Source organism: Orcinus orca, chromosome 9 (genome assembly GCF_937001465.1).
Source record: "Orcinus orca chromosome 9, mOrcOrc1.1, whole genome shotgun sequence".
Classification (NCBI taxonomy): domain Eukaryota; kingdom Metazoa; phylum Chordata; class Mammalia; order Artiodactyla; family Delphinidae; genus Orcinus; species Orcinus orca.
Genome location: NC_064567.1, coordinates 66,531,887 through 66,552,021, shown reverse-complemented (window position 1 = coordinate 66,552,021; position 20,135 = coordinate 66,531,887). Strand labels below are relative to the sequence as shown.

The window sequence follows — 20,135 nt, the reverse complement described above, 5'->3', positions numbered from 1 at the left end:
TAATTTAATTCTTAACGATGGCTGTGTTTAAGAGTTGGCTCCCATAATTCCTGAAAATTTAACAATAAGCCCGTGCAAATTGGCTCTGACACACCATTATAAAAATAGCTCAGTCAGAGGAATCTCCCAGATCAGCAGAGGAAACCAGAAGATGTGCCACTGGCAACTTTCGGAAAATAAGAGAATACTCAGATCTGCTTTTTATAGGTTATTTAATGGGACTCAATCTCAAGTTCAGTAACTCTTTTGATATGAAGGTAAGATGAAAGCATTCTTTCCAATGGGAGACCAAGTCATAACTTTCCTACCTTGGTTTCCATCCCTGAGTCCTCTTGTGCTTTAGTTATGAAATGCTTCCCATTATCTTTCCCTTCTCACCCTGTGGACTTGAGACTCTGTCCGAGTGTAATGGTATGTGCATCTGTGTAAACAGTTTTGTAAATACAGATGAAAGACATCTTATTGCCGGGTGGGCCATTAAACAGATGCACATTGTGCAGGGCTGAAAGGGAAAAAGAGGACGACCAAAGAAAAGCAAGTTTTGTTTTGTCTACTTCTGGTGACTTCCCAGAGTTCTTGATAGCGCGTCTCACACCTCAAATGAGGGCCAGAATTAGAGATTGCATAGTCGGTGCTCTGTGCAGAATAGTTCTTTCTTATGGGAGGTGACTGCTGAACAAGCAGTATGGCTGTTTTTAGGTGACCTAACTTGAAATGCTGTAGCCAAACCCATTTTAGTTTCTCTACTTGAACTCAAATATTTGAGACTGAGAACAGCCGGCCCGGAACTAGAAGAGGGAAGCTCAGGGTCTTTTCCCACTGCCCCCCACTGAGTGTTGAGGACAGCACCAGCTGGCCGATCCCAGGAAAATCTCTGAAGCCGTATGCTTCTGAGGAGGATTTCTTGGAGAGCTCTAGCCAACAAATGACAGTCCCTCAGTTATAACTGGCAAATTTGCTCTGGGAACAGATCCTTTCCCCCAAATAGCCCCATCCAGCCGAGGCACCCCACCTCACTCTGGGAATGCTTCATGGCCAACTGGGCTGCACCCCGCTTCCTTTCCTCAGCCTCATTCTGCTCCTTGGGCCAGCCCTTTGGCACTTTTTCCTGAACCCACTGTGCAGGAGCCCTGTCTCTTTTTCTCAATGTTTCCCACCACTTAGGCACTGTTTTTCTTTACCCAGGAGCTCATCAGCACGCCCTCCTTACCCATGAACTCTCTCCAGAAAGCTTCTGGAGTTGCTTTCTCTTTACAGTGGGTCATAAGAATGATACCACAAACTTGTAGTTTCTTAGGAAGCACGTGTGTTTGATATATTCCTGGTCCTCAGTGAGTACCAACTGGAATCATGTTGACTTGTGAAAACAAATGGCTTGATTTTTCAACAAAGCTTTTAGTAGAAGTATTGTTATCTTCCTTTGAAGACTTCCCAAGGGAGCTGGTTTCTTTTTTTAACTTCAACTTACAATTTTCTTATTCATTCCTTGACAGTTCTTAATGATAATCTGTTTCTTTTTTTGGCTAATGAAATAAGCAAGCGAAGGGAAGTGAATGCAGTGCCAGTCAGCCTATTTTGCTATATCTGAGTTTCTGAGTTTATTTTCTGCAGGTGTAGGTGGAATTTCAGTGCTTTCCATGGCAGCCAGAGAGGCGAGAGTTAAATCACAGGGTGGAGTGTTCTTAGAAATGCTAAAGCAATTGCCTTGCCATTCTTTCGCTTTTACCTTGTTTTCATTTAACGTTACCAAAATTAAATGTTAACTTTCCAAATTAAAGTCTGAGGAATGCTTTTGGGGGCGGGTGCAGGGGAGTTAATAGGCTTACATTTGCTCATAGAAATGTTGGATAGGTTATTTTTAAGCACTCCTGGGCATGTTTAGAGCTGTTAAATCTTTAATTAATCCACATCTTTGCGGTGGGTCAGTGATATTAGGATGAGAAACACAGAACTGAACTGATGAAGTGATTAGCCAATCAGTACACAGGATAACCAAGAAGGAAGGAGCGTAGAGACTCACCCTCAGCCTTCTGCCAAGGCCTCAGAACTTCCCCATGACCTAACAGCACGACCTGTCCCAAAGCTATGTGACGCATGCATGTTCCTTCCATCATTGGAGGTCTGCTGTAATAGTTTATGCTTATTTTTATCAACCTGATATTTTGTTTGAAAATCTTGGAAGCCAGTGAGTTCTGTGTTGCTGTTTGACAGTAGAGAAGTAGTCTTTTACAACTAGCTTGGATTTCAGTCTCTATAATATTTCCCAGTTTAATTTCTCACTAGAATACAGTGTTATTTAGGACATTGTTGAAGATGTAAGAGTCCTGCACATTTGAGAAGAAAGTCATTCCCTTCTCGCTCCCTTGATAACTGATGGTAAGGGAAGGAAAACCAATAAGGAGGTTTTTATGTGGTTGATTTTGTTTGTTGGTTGGTTAGTTTGATAACAGAATTAAAAGCTGGAGGCTGCAGTTTGAAATCAGATTCTTTCTGGTTCCCCTGTTTTATTTTGTTTTGTTTTTCTTGTCTATAGTTAATTTGAGACCCTCTTAATAAGGAAATCTGGTAAATGATCCAGTTGATTTCTAGTTGGGCATTTTAACTGTTAGAGTGTGTTATTTCTTGCAAACACTACAATGCTCTCCTAGCCTTCCCCGAAGCACATCTTTAACTTTTTGTCAGGTACTGAAATAGTGCTGAATGGAACTAATTAGAAGGGGAACACTAGGTGTATTATGATTAGAAATCACAGTGCTACTGACCCAGGAAGTATCTAGTCTTTGGTAAAGATTTACACTTCGGGTCAGCTGGTGTCATGTTCATTAGCTAGAAGTTAAAAATCGTGCCAGTATTTTTAAAGGGTATTCCTTGTTACTATTTTATTTGAAACATGCTCTCTTATTTCCCAGATTTCGCCGCCAACTTTCTGAACCCTGTAATTCCTTTCCTCCTTTGCCGACAATGCCAAGGGAAGGACGTCCCATGTACCAACGGCAGATGTCTGAGCCAAACATTCCCTTCCCACCTCAAGGCTTTAAGCAGGAGTACCACGACCCAGTGTATGAACACAACACCATGGTTGGTGGTGCGGCCAGCCAAAGCTTCCCCCCTCCTCTGATGATCAAACAGGAGCCCAGAGATTTTGCATATGATTCAGGTAGGCCTGTGCTTTAAGTTATGTTTAAGATAAATCTTTTCACTTGCTTGTCAGTTTCATTAGTGTTGGCCACAGATGGGGTGGCTCCTGACCATTTTTTGGGGGAATCTTTCTGATTTATTCCTTCTTTGAATCTTTCTCTTTATGTGAAGGGTTGGACTGTCAAACCATTTTGGCATGAGCCAATGGATGAAATAGTGTCTAGAAATGAAACCTGTCCAAAGAAGAGTACAATTTGTAAAATTACGCACACTCTCAGCCCAAGAGAGTAACGTGATCCTTCTTTTCTTGATTCTGGGCTTTCTTTCCATTTGCTCCTGCTACACTGTTTAATAACAATATTAACAGAAAGCAATATTCTTCTGTACTGAGTAACTTATTGCTTATAACTGTTTGTTTGTTTGTTTCTTTATTTTTGTGGCAAGATTCCAAGGGTCCAGAAGTAAGGATTCTTCCATATTGGGAGAGGGATAGCAAAAATAGCAATAATAGGCTTAGCTCTAGTCTCACTGAGCCTGAAAGATCTCACTAAGTAGTACGTCAAGATGGAGAATTGGGGTTTCCCGAAAGTAAAAAGCACTTATGTCTATTGTTAATGTTACCACCAACTTTGCCAATATTTGACCTTAAGAACTCAGAAAAATTACTTAGCTATTCTGTGCTCATTTCTTTTGTTATAATCTCAAAATCAGGACACCTGCCTTTCAGAAATCTCAGGAATTTGGGGAAAAAGTATGAAATAAAAGCTAATGCTTCTAAGAAGGGCACCAGGCAAAATATTACTAACGTTATTGTAAGCACGGTCAATAGATGGTTGTGGACTTAAAAATATTGGAAAACAATGTGACTTCCTTTCATCTGGATGCAAAGTTGTGGATGTTCTTTATGAAGGAACTATTGCTTCTCTAGGCATAACTCTGCTGAGTTTTTCTATCGGTTCTACTTGAGGAAAGAAAATTGTCTGCTGGTCTTCAGTTTCCAACTTGCATAAAGTTACCTGTTTTATTATAAACTGGTCTTAAAGCTCAGCAAGAAGGAGCCCTACCACTGAGAGTCTCCCTCTGGCCACCCTTCCTCATTGGCCAAGAAGTTGAAAAGGACTAAGGGGAGTTGCCCACTGAGAGGCTATACCTCTACTTCTGGAAGGTATACCAGTTACCCAGGGCCCATGAATTCCCTGCCCAGCCAACCTTGAGTCCAATTCCAGGGCCTGTGCAAGTTTATCTCAGGCCTAGTTTTCTGAAGGCAGAGCACACTGTTCCTGTCTAGGTCCAAGGAGATGGCCAAGGGACAGCTGCTTGTGGGAGGATGAGGATGAAGCTTGGTTGTGCCCATATGTTTGGTGTGTGAGGCCCCCGTGGTGTGGAACAAGGTGGGGTTGAGGGATAGGGAGAGAGACAGGAAGGGGGTGTGGAGGGGCCGGGGTCTGAAGACTGAAAACTGGCTGCATGCCATCCTCTTTCAGCACTAATCCTAGAGATTTCCCCAAATTCTAGGTTTGGCCTGGCCTTCCAAGTTGTTATGTTTTTATAGTTTCAAGGAATAGGAGGAGAGAACATATTTATTTATCGTTTTGTTTGGCTGGTTTATAGTTTAAAAATTTAAACATATGGTGTGAGGGACTGTACTTGAATGCTTGTCCCAGGCCCTGTAATTTGGAGACGGTCCTAGAATGTACCATAGTGTTTACACTTTAGAACCTTTTCTGTTTGTCCATGATTTACGGGCATAATTAAGAACTCTGCACTACAATGGGCTTTATTATAGACACGATTCATTTTTCTCTGCAAGTTTCTAGTCCTGTTAACTGATGTTATCCTTACTCTCCAAACCACATTTTAATTTGCTGTACAGTTTTTTGAATTCGTCATGATTTCAAGAAACTTTACATGGAAATCAGTTAAAATAGCCCAAATAATTGGTTCAAAAGGACTTGTAGGGCATAGCATTTTTAGAAAATTCTTTGTGTTTTTTAGAAATGTTTTCATATGTATAATCTCAGAAAGATTATCATTGAAATCATTTTCTTGATTCTGTGGTTTTCCATACATATATATATATACATGTACACACACACGTATATATTCTCCGTACATCTATATTGTATATAAAATTATATATAACATGATGTTGAAGACGTGTAACTTTTCCTGAGAAGATGTGAACCAAACAAGAAAAAGATTTAAATAATACACTGAGGGCAAAAAAATAGGAACTCGGGCTGTGAGGTTTAATTGCATTATTTGTGGACCATATATAATATGAATTCGAGTCAGCTACTGTCTGACCCTCAAAAGCAGAGATTCAGTCACTTCTAACCTAAAGAAGGATAGTCCATTCCTTAGCTCAATCTGCTATAATAAAATACCATCATCAGTGGGAAAGCTGAAGTAACAGACATTTAACTTCCACAGTTCTGCAGGCTGGGAAGTCCAAGATCAAGGTTCCAGAAGATTCATTTCCTGGTGAGGCCTCTTTTCCTGGCTTTGCAGATGGCTACTTACTCACTGTGTCCTCATGCAGCAGAGAGAGGGCTCTGGTCTCTCTTCCTCTTCTTTTATAAGGACACTAATTCCACCATGGGGGCCCTACCCTCATGACCTAGTCTTATTCTAATTACCTCTCAAAGCCCCCTCCCCCCTCCAAATACCATCACTTTTGGCATTAGGGCTTCACAATGAATTATGGGGGACACGATCATTCAGTCTATAACAGTCCAGTATCCTGTTTTAAAGGTACATAGGGCATCTCTTTTGTAAGTTGCCATAAAGCTTGCAAATGACTTGTGGAATATTTGTTTAATATTTGAGAAGCTGTTAATTTATGTTACTTTCTCTCCTGTAAATTATATTTCCGATTGCTAAAGTTGGACAACACCTTTGAATTCTAATTTCAATATTGCCAATAAGATACACTTCAGTTTCGCTTGAATAGTTAAATAGTAAAGTTGTATCTTCTGGATGGATGTGGTCTAAAGAACTGTAGTTACTGTGTAACCAGGGCAGATGAAAAATTAACCTGTGTGTTTCAAAATATGTTTTACTGGCCACCAAATTGCTGCAATTAAGTTGACGCATCTGTATACGTCATACATTGCCGTCAACAAGTACGATCTCCAGATGTTTTGTTTTGTTGTCATTAGTTCTTTCATCCTTGCTGACAGAATATTAAATAACTTTTTAGGAAATCTAATGTATTTATCACTGAATCATTAAGTTCTTTGTTCACTTATTGATGTTGAACAAGTAGCACATTAGAAAATACTTAATGTGATTTAAAGACAATGCAAAAACGTTTCATAGTCCATTTACTCAGCATCTGTGATCCAAAGGTTGTCCTTTAAGAAGGCCTCTAGAACTCGTTATTGCTTAATTCAATATAGCATAAATGTTGTGAAAATAAAAGAAGCTTTGTAAGTGAAAAGGTAGCATGATTATGCTCTAATAAAGCCTGACATTAATTATGATATGGGAAATGGAAGGTCTATTAGTTATAATTATAATTACAGGAATGCAATTTCAACTGCTGAGTATTTAAGCTAAAAAATTGCAAAATATTATGTTAGTAGAGTAGAAATTTTATTCAGGAAAAGGGACAAATCTTGGATCAGAAGACACTGAGGAGATAAAAAAAATTGATATTTAGGGCCAATTTGGTGAACCAGTACAGTGTAATCATGATTATATGATATTAAGTTCTCAGCAGTCCAATTGCATCTATTATTGTTGTTTTCCTCCTCTGCTTCTTTAGCCTAATAGTGCTGCATAAAGCAGGACACAGGTTTTTTGTTGGTTGGTTGGTTTGTCTTGAATCCAACCTGATTCCTCTCTTTTGCCCCTATGGCCAAGTGACTACGTAAAAAGCGTTGAACAAGCATTGTGCACTTCATGTGGATGCAATGCTCCATTTTCATAAAATCGTGGTTATTTTCCCATTTTCATGCTTGCATATGAGGTTTTGCAGATTCAAAATGCCCAGTGAGGTAAATATTTTAGATACTCACAACAACATATTTGATTAGAATTGTATGTGTTCGTTGATTCGTCTTTTGTTTTTGTTTTTGTTTTGGATAGCTTCGGGTAGTATTTTTAGGAGGGTGGTGGGCACATGAAACTAAAGTTTGACTCAAGAAAATATCAGCACACAATGTTCATGTGCTTTGATTAGTAGGTATTTTCACTCTCAAAAAATTATCTTAAGGAAGGGGAGTTGCAGGATGAATGTTTGGCGGGGGAGGAATATTACAGAGTAATTGAATGGTAATGTAAGTTATGGCTGCCAATAACAGAAATACTATGCAGCCATTAGAAGTCAGGTTTTAAAAAATATTTAGTGAAATGAGACTATTGAGTAAAAAAAATTATAAGTGGAAAGCCCGACTTAGGCAAAATAAGACTCGGGACATAAATACTGTGGTTATACATGCGTGGTGCTGTTATAGGCAATATTTATTTTGTCTGTAAAGTGCTTTGTCTTTCAACAGTGCTTACGTACTGCTTTTCTATTCAGACAGAGTACGTATTATATTTTAAAGTATCAACCAATTTAGAATTGAAGAAAAAAAGTGTCCAAATTAATCACATCAGTCATATAAGTGAAAAGAATGCTAAGTTAAAGATGACACAGTCTCATTCATTGCAAACCTGACTTTCTATTCGTTTGTTTCCAGGACTGCCTTAGAGAGGGAGGAGAATGAATATGCTACTTGGTGGGTTTCAGGTTCATCCCTGTACTGTTCTTGCAGTACCATCATTTAATGCTATTACGTTCCTTTGCATTTTGGGGTGTCTTAAAAATCTTAACCTAGGAGTTGATTGGAAGGGGTGATACATTAATAAGGTGTTTTTAACACTCAGCGCCTATTCTATTACTTTAATTAGTTTAAAAGATACTTCCCAGCCCTGTGGTGGAGCAGTTTAAGCTAGGAGCTGGGAAGGAAGAGGGGAAAGAGAACTTTCAGGGACAGAATAAGGTTTCTGAAGTAAGAAAAAGGGGGAAAGCGTGTGGTTGGAGCTTCGGGAGAGGAGGAAGTAGTTGTAGAGGGTAAGGGAGAAAGCTGACGTCATGTTTCCTGAAGAAAAAGTTTCTGTATTTTTTAATTGTGTTTTTTAGGGCCATGAGTCCTGGTACTGATGAGGCCTTCTTTCAGTTTGGAGGCATGTCGCATTTATGTGGTAGTAAATGTTAGCATTATTTTCAATTGGGAAATTGACACAAATAGCTGTTTCATAGAATCATAAACCTTTAAACTCATGAAAGCTCTGGGGTATCACCTAATCCACCTTCCTTCTTTACGCCCTATTATACAGATAAAATGTCCGAGGCTCATTCAAGTGAACTTACCATCAGTTACACAGGTGTTTTGAGAAACAGCCAAAACCAGAACCAAGGTTTTCTTATTCTTAGTTTAGTGCACAGTCCACAGCCTATCTTTCTATATAATTGTCCAAAATAAAGTACTTTAATCTACAATTTGTTAGATATATTATTTACCCTTTTCTCTAATTCTTAGAATGAGTATTTGCCTATGTCTTTTCGGTACGCGGGCCTCTCACTGTTGTGGCCCCTCCCGCTGCGGAGCACAGGCTCTGGACGCGCAGGCTCAGCGGCCATGGCTCACAGACCCAGCCGCTCCGCGGCACGTGGGATCTTCCCGAACCGGGGCACGAGCCCCTGCATCGGCAGGCGGACTCTCCACCGCTGTGCCACCAGGGAAGCCCTGCCTATGTCTTTTAAAAGCTCTATGTGACCCAGGGCGAAGAAAGCATTTGCATTGAAACTTAAGGTGTGCTTTTCCTAATTTGGGGGTATTTATTTCACATTAGACAGTCCCCAGATTTTATTCTGTTAGGTGCTCACTGTTGTAAGGTAGGAAAATATAAAACTTCAAATGGTATTTCAGATTAAAATGTGTTCTATTTCCTTTTTAAAAATGCACCATAAACATTATCAAACATTGAGATTGTCAGAGAAGTAACTTTTCCTAATAGTTCTTCTGGAAAAAGCTGAACAATTATTAGAAGGAAACGTATCAAATCGATGGCCTAGCCAGCTCGAAAATTCTTTGATTGATTATATAAACTTTGAGTGTGTCTGAGCCTTCTTTCTTATTGGACTTCACTCTTTGTTAAAACACTTGATAGCTTGATGGCTTAAAATTTAACTATAAGAGTCATTTTCAAACTTTTGTCAGCTGAATCTATTTTTCAGCAGAAAGCTTATGAAGGACTGCGGTATCTAAAACAGATACGGGACTTCCCTGGCCGTCCAGTGGTTGGAACTCCACGCTTCCACTGCAGAGGGCAAGGGTTCGATCCCTGGTTGGGGAACTAAGATCCCACATACTGTGTGGCATGGCCAAAAAATTAAAAAACAAAACAAACAAAAGAACATATAAGGAAAGCTTACATTTGGAAAAATAATCTTTCATTTTTAAATATCTTTCATTTTTAAATCCTAGCAACCCTTTCCAAGTTTCCATATACTTCATCACCTTAGGACTTTGATGAAGGCCAATAGACAAACCTTCAAATTTGGAGAGTAATTATCTGTACTTAGCATGTAGAAAAATAATATGTAGGCAGAGAAATGATAAAATAGGTGCACAATACTTAGCTCATGTTAAGTATGTTAAAACTAGGAATACGTTTAACTTTCATCTGTGAGAGCTGACAAATATATCTGGTACTGACATAGGGCCAAGCTGGCAATGTAGTCGTAAGAGTTAAATAGTTTTGCGTTTCTGAAGTGGCGAGAGAAGATTTTTATGTTGTCAATGTTATTCTGTGTTTTGCTGTGTTGATGGGTACTCATCTTAAATAGCAGAGAAGATAGTGAAGTAATTCCTAATGCTGCTCTTAGTGAGCATTGCTTTGGATTCCCCTTGCAGAATTTAGACTATGGTTTGAAGGTTAAAGTTATAGGATGAAATCAGTAGATAATAGAGCAAGAAAAACGTACTTGTTTTCTGCAGCCACATGGAAATATGAGTAAATAGTGCTTTATGTGTTTGGAGATGATTTGTCAGGGCCCCAATCAACTGGCTCAACTTGCACAAAATTACAAAAAAACAAAACCCCCAAAACACCAAAATTCAGAAGGCAAGATGTACTCAGTAGTTTATTTCTAAACTGTTACTACTATGATTGTTACTACTACTCCTGTAGTAACAGCTCAGAAATTCTGTCATCAGGATATATTATTTTTTAATGATTTCTTATTATTTACTTTTTAAGAGGGGATATATATTTTAGGGAAACTAACCTCGTATATTTTATAATAAATGTTCTTATATGTCTTCTGAACAATTGAGTTACACATAAGTAAACAACCAGAAATATTGTTCAAGAAATACAAGGAATGCAGTGATGACAAAAGGAAACTGTTGAAAAATGCTCATTAAAGTTGGATGGAACAGAGAGAAGAGAAGTAAAGGCTACTGATATTTATTTTGAACTTCCAGGCTTGCCATAAACTAGCTTCTTCATTTCTGAAATGGAAGGCCCCGTGATTGATAATTATAACTTTAATTTTTAAAAATATGAAATAAAAACATTTAGAAATATTAAGCTTTACTTCATCACTTTTACTTACGTATCTTTGAACCACCTTAAAAACTAATTCCTAAAAGAATACTGAAATTTTTTAAAGCCAAAAACAGAGAATGTTATTTAAGAATTAATAACTGAATGTACGTTGACTCTTCAGTGGTCTTTCTCTGTTCCACGTTTTCTCTGGATGATAGATTATAGGATTCCTTATCATCTCCCCTCCTGGCTGTGTCAAGTATTTTAATTTTAGTTTTATTTTAGTTTAAAGTTAAATATGGTAGTAACTTGATTTATTCTCTATCATTTTATTAGCCAGATATTAGAAATTGGAAGATAAATATTAAATTATAACGCCATAGTAGAAAATCTTGCACACATTTAAAACCAAAGACCATGTATTTTTCATGTTTCTCCTCATTCCTTCTTCTGTAGGCATAGCAAAGATCCTATGAGAAATCAGTTAGAGATATATTCAGGGATTGTTGACTGCAACCATTTCCCAATGTGGCTTCAGGTCACTGGAAGAGAAAAGTATTTTCTTCCCTCTGGAGTCAAGGACCAAGTTACAGATGGCTGATAAAACCCATTATATGTTTTAACAGTGTTTGGTATTGGACTGACTCTTTACAAATCATTCCCATAATTGCTCATAAATAGTTTTCTTCCCTCCTAAAAACTCTGGATATTTTTAAGCATTACCATCTTTAGTAATTTCCAGCGCAGTGATGATTATGGTTCCATGAACTTTGGCTTTTTGTACCTGCTATTTAACACTCCCAAAGGCCAAGCCTTGGCCCTACTCCATTACTAAGCATCATTTGCTTATGGCCACATTTTCTCCTCAAACATGGCAGCTGATTTTTTTCCCTCCTAACTTTGAAACCATTGCTCCAAAAATTTCAAGTGGAGAATCACTCGGGAATTTAAAGGAATGAGCTATTGATCCTTCAGAAAAAATTAACATCTTACCTGTTTCTCTAGAATCCAAATATAATTTTCTTTTTCTCAGTGTGTGATTTGTGGACTAGTAGATCACTTAATCTCGGATATTTAGGTGCTTAAATTATGAAAAGTGACGGTGATGCCTTCCTAATTGATTTTGTTATTATAATAGAGCTCACAATTTGACTTTGCTTTTTATTGCTTAGCAGATCTCATATGAGTTTTCCTCATTCAGTTCTGGGTTAAAATAGCAAATCTCCCCAAACAGTACTTTGGTCCACTATATCAGTTTTTCTAAGAAATACTTCAGTATGCTCTAAATCTACAGTTACAGTAAGTGGCATTGGCTAGTGATTTGATTTGAGAATTGAGACTATGGTCTGGATTTACTCTTTATGCATTAACACAGGTCAAATGGACAGGGACTGTATTTTAAGTCAGTAATGGAAGGCTGAAGGCTGTCTTAAACCAATCATATCAGTTTTACCCATGACTGATTGATCCCTAGGGGCAGAGCCCTGTAAGCATTTCTCTTACATGAATGGACTCTATAGAGCCTGGAGTTTCATTCATAAAATGGAGACTGAAAGGACACACACACACACACACACACACACACTCTTTACTCTCTGGAATGTCCATTTATACAGAGCTGAAGGGTATAGTGTTCCATCAGCTGCTGCTTTTGCCGGTTGACTGGAAGTAATGATTAATGCTCATTGGTCCTGCCTGCATGTAACCTGACACTATTTATGGCCTTGCAGTGTTCCTAATGTATAGTGAATGAGAAGGCAACATTCTCAAATCAGAAACATAAACAGGAACTGGTGGGTCTGAATTCCATTCAAATATGTCATTTCAGCCACACAGTGTTTGTCTAACTGGGATTTTACAGGCAGGAAAGGGGGAAGGGAGGGATAATCTGCTTGTGAGTTGAACTAGCATGAAAAAAGGGAATTAGAATGGGGAGGGGGGGGGTGTACTTTTTTAGTGTAGGATTTTTAGTTTCTTTTTAAAGAAAACAACCAGGATGCTTAGGCCCAGAACTGCTTATTGCGAGTGGGTGAGATGAACATACAACTGTTTTCATATGTGCAACTAAGATTTGCAATTAAATGAGACAGTTTAAGGATGCGCATTTGGATTTCTCCCTCTGTGTGTGTGTTTCATAAACGTGAACAAGAGAGGGAAGATAAATATTTATTTTTTACAAGTATATGTCTGAGTATATATTTTTAGGTTTAGAATATTGTTATAGAATATTTTACACTTAAAGGATCTCTATACTTAAGTGACTTAACTATGTAATAGTTTAAAGGGAGACTTTTTATTTCATAAAATATTTTTACCTAACATAGGCATAACCTAATTGAAATCTTTGCAAGGAATTTTTTTCAGATTAAATAGATTGTGGTTTTTATCATGTGTGTACATGTGTGTAAATTTTCTATTTAATTGCTTCTAATACAGTCTTGAAAATTTTACAAAGATAGCTATTCAAAAACACATGTGAAAAACAAAGCAAGGCAAAACTGAAAGAATGACACGCATATATCATTATGATTTATTTACTATTCTCTTAAGTTTAGAAAAGTATCTTTGAACATTCCATCCTGCTAACCCTTCTTTGCAGTGTGTGGGCCCTCACAGTTCACTGTTTTCATCCACATGTTTTTGTTATTCTTAGCATTAAAAAATAAAACCACCCACTTGGTATGACACTGGAAACATTATACTGAATCCTGGACCTGTTACCTATTTTCTACTAATGTCATTTTGAGCATGTTTTGTTACCTCTTTTGTCCTCAGTTTCCTCATTCATGGAAAGGGGAAAATAATTCCTATACCTTTTGTGTTTTTGTGAGGATTAAATACGACTATGTTTGTAAAATTGCTAATATCGTGTTGGGGTCTAGGCAATTAGAATAAGGGTTTCTGTTGATATGATTTTATCTTAACTTCTAGAGATTTCCTCAGACTGTTGCTAGTTTTTGAATGAGGTGCCACTATTATAATATTTATAAATACACTTCAGTGCTAAAGGATAGGACAAAATAAGAGAGAGATTCTTATGTTAAAACAATCATATTGGGGCTTCCCTGGTGGCGCAGTGGTTGAGAGTCCGCCTGCCGATGCAGGGCACACGGGTTCGTGCCCCGGTCTGGGAAGATCCCACATGCCGCGGAGCGGCTGGGCCCGTGAGCCATGGCCGCTGAGCCTGCGCGTCCGGAGCCTGTGCTCCGCAGCGGGAGAGGCCACGGCAGTGAGAGGCCCGTGTACCGCAAAAAAACAAAACAAAACAAAAAACAATCATATTGTGCATAGCCAGCAAGATAGTGTACAATTATGCTGTTTCTGACGTAGTGAAACAGTCGTACTGAACTTACTGCTAGTGTTATTCATGTTTAAAGCAAGGAGACTAAATCATCTGAATATTGAGGTGATCCAAGGAAAAATGAGTGAGAGGACAAAGCAATTCATGATGTATTTGTTTCAAATTGTGTAGGTTCCAGAAAGGGAACAATTCAGTATTGAAGCTCATCATGAAAAATTCCCCCACTTCAGCATTTTTTTTGTGGCCCGCTTTGGCAACTAATGGCATCTTTTCTCATATATATTTTTAAACTTCCGTTAATTGTCAGAGTGCAATAATATCGAATAAGTAGTCAAAGTTAAAATTGTGCTTATTTTGTGCAATTGTGTTTCCTATCATTGCAACTTTATTTTCAACTCCAACTTACTGAAACCTCCACAGGCTTGTAAAACTGTGAGCCAACTAGATCATAATAAGCTAATCCTCTTTGAATGTGGTGGTTATTTGTGTAGGATACTGTCCCCTGCAAAAAAAAAAAGCCAAAAAACCCAGATGCTTACAAGAGAAGTTTGTGGTTTCTTAGGTAAAATTCTATGCTGTTGTTTTAGGTTATATAGCCTTTAAGTTTTAAAAGCATCTGAACGCAGATAACTGTGTTACTTTTTTTTTTTCTTTTTTAAGGTTTTGCAAGCACTATTCTAGGCATACAAAGACTGACATAGTTCTCTTTCTGTCCTCAAAGTCTGTCAACAGTAGATTCAGTACATCTGATCTGTGGCAAAAGAAATATCTCTGCAGATTTTACATTATTTATATTCACAGTTCACTAAAAATCCTAATGACAAAGCTCCCATCTAAGTGTGAATGAAGTAATACCAAATGCATCACTCTCTTAAGATTTCAGCCACCTCCAACTTTTCTGCCTTCTTTACATGTTTCAGTGACTAAGTTGTTATATTTATATAGAGCTTTTGTGACTGACAACAGATAGATCTTATAAAACTTGACTTAAAGCCTTCACACTTGAATTCAGACATATTAATACTGGGCCTTATTTTTTAGAGTTAATTACTTTCAGGTTTGTTCTATAAATAGCTTGTATGGGTGTAAAAAAAAATCCTCATGTTAGCATCCTTTTGAGAACACTTTATAAAATATATTTTCTTGATTAGTTACACGAAATCTCTTCATGTGGCAAGTAGAAATGCAGAGTGCAAGGATGCTACACTAGTATGTATGTGAAGACCTGTGCATTTAAATACATCTTTATGAAGCTCATTTATTTATGCACTCTGGAAAACCTTTGGATTTTAAACATTAAACTGAATTTGCCAGGAAATGAGAAGAAACAAAAAACTTAAGTTTAAGAAAGACAAAACTTAGGCAAGATCTGTCATAATGCTCTTCTTTCTTGAATGAGATTGATGCCATTAGTTCTTGGTACAGCTCAGTATTTGTTTAGATGATAAATAAATGTCTTTGAAAACTTGTTTAAACTCCTGTGTTTACATTGAAATACACACACACACACACACACACACAAGCACATTTTTCACCAAGTACCTGTTAATTTCAGATGTATGTTGACACACACATTTTGGCCCTGGAGTTTTAATTTCCGCCATCATCATTATACCATAAACAAGTTTAGGTGGACTTGATCTTGTTACATCACCTCCTCAAGGAGTTAGTTAAGTGTGTAATCAATCCATCTCTGCAGTGTACACTCACATGAAAGCAAAATCACATTAAAATACAACATCAAACTTATTTCTATTTTACTGGGATTTCTCATTTACTCTCAGAGATTTGAATGCTTAATTAAGTTATCACACTGATTGTTTCTCCAGGAATTTAACTAGAAGCATCAAATGAAAGAAAGGTGCTTTTCCCCCCTTATTTAGAGTTTACAATCTGAAGTGTTTTCAGCTTCGTACACTATTTGATAACAAAGAATTTCAACAAATCATAGGGATGTCTCATACAACTGTGGCAAATAGTTTCTCTCTGATCCGGCCTGTTATAGCTCCTAGAAACTTTAGGCAAACCATGACCTGAAGAAGAAACTTCATCCTGTACTATGGGGCAACGCATATGCAAATCAGAAAAGTGCCTAGCAACTTCAGAACTGCACTTTGTGGGCAGACCTTTGGTAAGGCTTCCCAAATCAGTATTATGTTTCCCAATACAGTTTTAAAATGCAAGTCAAGAAACAGCTTTTTAGTTTCATACTTGCTTATCTTAATTTAAAGGAAATTTTAACTGCGTTACTAAAGGTGAAGACTAATCAAATCAGGTAGTTTAGTGTGTTAGTTTACTTCTTCTTAACTTCCGCCACAGTGACTATGACTAGCGCATTAAAATGACAACAGTGCTTTGCTGCTTTGAATTTTTGCAGCATATTAGATCAGCTTTCATCACCATGAACTCATCTGTGACAAATTATAGGCAGTTTAGTTTCTGCAAGCTGATTTGGCCCCATCCTAAGGTCATGCTGAAGAGCTCTTTGATCCATAAGTTTCCAAATAATAAAAAACAATCCTTTACCCTAAATTAAATATACATAATTCAATTTACAGATTGAATTTAAAACTTTTTAGACTAAAGCCATTTAGCATCAAATATCAGGGAGTAATACTGTAAAAAGAAGCTCAAAAGAGGTACCTCCAAATATTTTGAAAATATAATGGAGCTTCTCACTTAAACCTTATAAATTTATAATGAATTTAAAATCAATATATTTTAAATCATAGGTTAATAGATTTATGAAGAATATTACTGAAATAAGTACACGAATAAGCAATGTCAACCATCTCAATAGATATATGATTTAAGAATAGCAAATTAAGTTACAAAAATAATTTTGATATGTAATTATTTCTAGTTTTAAGTACGGTGATCCACACCGTTTAAATACTTGTGAGGTTCACTTAAAAGTAGATTCTGTTAATAATAAGTACCTTATATTGAATCCTGGGTGTTAGCAGAAAGTGGGCAGAATGTTGCCCGTGGCTTACTCCATATGGTCTTCCAAAAACCCTTTGAAGGAAATCACTGTTATTCCCATTTTACAGATGTGGAGGTTGAGAGTTAAGAGGTGTTAAATAACTACCAAAATGTTATACTCCCATAAAATATCAGAACTGAGATTCAAAACCAGGTCTCTTAGATGACAAGGTGAATGTTTGTAATCACTGCTGACTAATGATCCTAAGATTATAATCATGGATGCATATTAAGACGGTGTAAATATGCTCTCATCTTAACGTTTGTGAACAGGATAAACTGCAGCTTATTATTGTCACTGAATTATGTAAGTTTTATTTCATGGATAAACATAAATGAATACGTATGAAATGCCTCCATTCCCTGCTACAAAACATTTCCCTTTGAAGTCGCCACTTAGCTAGTTTGGATCTGAGTTGAGCATTTAGCAAAAGTTAAAATGTAATGCCAAACTTCATTGGTTGGATTTTTTATTAGATAAGGTAGAAATGAAAGCAGCAGGCAATTTAATTAGCAGTAATTTTTCTGGGCAAGTCATTACTTTGATGAACTTCAGAGCAACGTTTATGGCTCCTAATTAACCATGTTAGTCATTTGATTGAATAATCACTTTGGAAATGTTTCTACAATTTGATTAGAGTCTGACCAACTCGGATGGTCATAAATTAACTGATATCGCTTTAGGATAACATGACTTTCGTTACTTTAGGGGAGTAAACTTCTCTTAGCCATATTTTTTTCAGGCTTCTCCGGACCATACAGAGGGCACCGATTTTAAAGATAGACTGGACTTAAACGATGCTGGCCAAGTGTCTCAATTTCAAGAGCTAGATGTTAATTTTATTTGCTCTGGGGTGTAATCAATAGTATTAAGAACTGGCATAATCACAAATATATTCTCATGTATGCATTTTTTTCTAAATTGCTGTTCAGTGCTTTTTTGTTTAGAACTTAGGCCACAAGTTGAGCCTTTGGAAACGTAATGGAGGCTGCGGCATTAGCCATATTTTATGTCATTAATTTACGATGAATTTTAAATCAGTATACTTTAAATGTCATAGAATAATAAGTAGAATTTATGAATAATATTACAGAGTAAGTACAACAGAAACCAATAAATCAGCTAGTTCAATAGACACGAGTATTAGTGAAATTATCCATCGAATCCTATCTTTGATGTCAAATGTCTAGCTTTCCAGGATTATGATTATTTCATATGATGTTAGGGCACTTTTATAAGCCGACCCTTCAACTTTGAATAGTGGGTTTCTCAGAAACGCTTGCATTTTCTTTCTTCCGCTTTTTCTCCCCCTTTGGGGAGGAAACTACATTTAGTCACGCTAAATATATAATAGAGTTTAACCTATACATTTCCTAGCTGCCTCCAGAGCCAGCCAGCTGTTTTTACAGCCACACTCCAGCTGGGCAGCAGTCAGTAAAAGTATTTTGTGGCAGGGTGTCAACATTGGTACAACAAAATGCTTGCCTCTAAGCAGCTGCGGAGCTGATGGCAGAGTCATTAACACTCTCCTTTCCAGGCCCAGCTGCCTGAGGGAACTTACGCCTTGGTAATAAATCAAAATAACATGAAAAATTAATTTGAAGTACCATTGGTTAAAGAGTTGGGATAAAATGCATTGCTAATCATTTGTTAACCCAGAAGATCAACTCCACTGCAACCCGATTGTAAGCGCTGATATCAGAAAGCACGGTTTAACCCTGTAGGGTCAGAATTATATACTACGTAATACTTTATATAAAGAAGGCACAATGTAATAAAGTGTTTGAAAATGAGTTTTACACTATTTTCGGCTTGTAAGCTATTGATTGCCACATACTTTTCAATATTACTGCTATTAGGGATCGCCGTTAAGCTATTTTTGACTAAAACCACATAAGATAAGCTTTTTTCTGTGAAATAATATCTCATATTTTGGTTGATATTTATCACTAGAAAAAATTTTAGAACATCAGGTAGACTTTAAAAATGGAACATTCCAGACCAAGAAAGAATGACATCTGGGCTAAACAGTGCTCATTACCTCTTACAGCATGAAAGTCTATAGATGGATAGTTAAAGAGAGATAAGGGCCTTTGGATTCCCATTCATTTAAATGTTATTACTTGTTCAGAAGTTAAGTACTTACTACAAGTGGTGGAAAGGAAGATATATTCTTATATTAAATAGCACACTTGTCATATATATTTTATACATTTAGTTATGTACATGTTTTTTAAAAAACTTAAGTAATACATACAGAAGATAGAATCAACTTAATCACATGTGTATATATTCCTGTGGAACCTATATATGTTATATGTAGGGTTGGGCCCAGGTTTTTGGTACCTAAAACTTATAAAATTTGGGGAACCCTCTGAAAGAAAAGGAAAAGGAAATGACATATACAAAATTAGGCATAGGATTTCAGTAGGGCTCTTGCAAGTAGAGGGTCTTGAGGTTGAAACTACACTCTCTTCACCATGAATAGACCTCTGGTTATGTGAGTGAACTTCTATATTCAGAGTTAAATAACTAGGGACGATAACAGACTCAGATAACATCTCACCCAACCCTTTGTTTTATATAAACTTAGACACAAAATGGCTTATCTAAAGTCATGTAGTTTTATTAGTAGTAAATGAAGGACTTGAATTTTAATCTTTTGTCTCTTAATCTATATATCTTTCCTTTTCCCCATATCTAAAGCTACTAAACACATTAGATACACAACCATCACTATGACTCAAGTTTAACCATTAACCAAGTTTATTTTCTCAGGGATGAGTTAACTTGGTCACGCAGGCAAGGCCTCACTCTTAAGGTAACAATGGTGTTTGCTAAAAAGTTGTTGGATTTCTCTTTTATAGCCTCACTGATTTGAATCTGACCTGTGGGCTTAACAAAATGAAAAGCCAGTCTTGTTTCTATCTGAAGAAAAAAGAGCAGTCACCTTACTAGGCTGGAGTAATTTTAAGAGATATAACAATTGCGTCTTCTCATAATAATTTCTAGCCAGTGTTCATGAAGTAAACTATGAATGAGTCTTTTATTGATCTTTGCTTTGGATGATATTGAGTATACAAAGTTATTCCATACATGTCCTGAAATATTTTTTAAGTCATGACACTGTTTGAGGACACAGTCACATTTATGCAGGGTTGCTGG

The 20,135-nt window shown here is 37.0% G+C and overlaps 1 protein-coding gene across 12 annotated transcripts in view; it reads left to right on the top strand.

Annotated features, from left to right (window-relative positions):
* The window catches only part of ETV1 (ETS variant transcription factor 1), a 96,693-nt gene that overhangs the window by 57,579 nt on the left and 18,979 nt on the right, over positions 1-20,135 (top strand). For all 12 annotated transcript variants that reach the window (XM_033400104.2, XM_049714821.1, XM_033400085.2 and 9 more), the window contains one exon: positions 2,910-3,157. In XM_033400104.2, the coding sequence (XP_033255995.1) occupies positions 2,910-3,157 (248 nt within the window). The remainder of the gene's footprint in view (positions 1-2,909; positions 3,158-20,135) is intronic.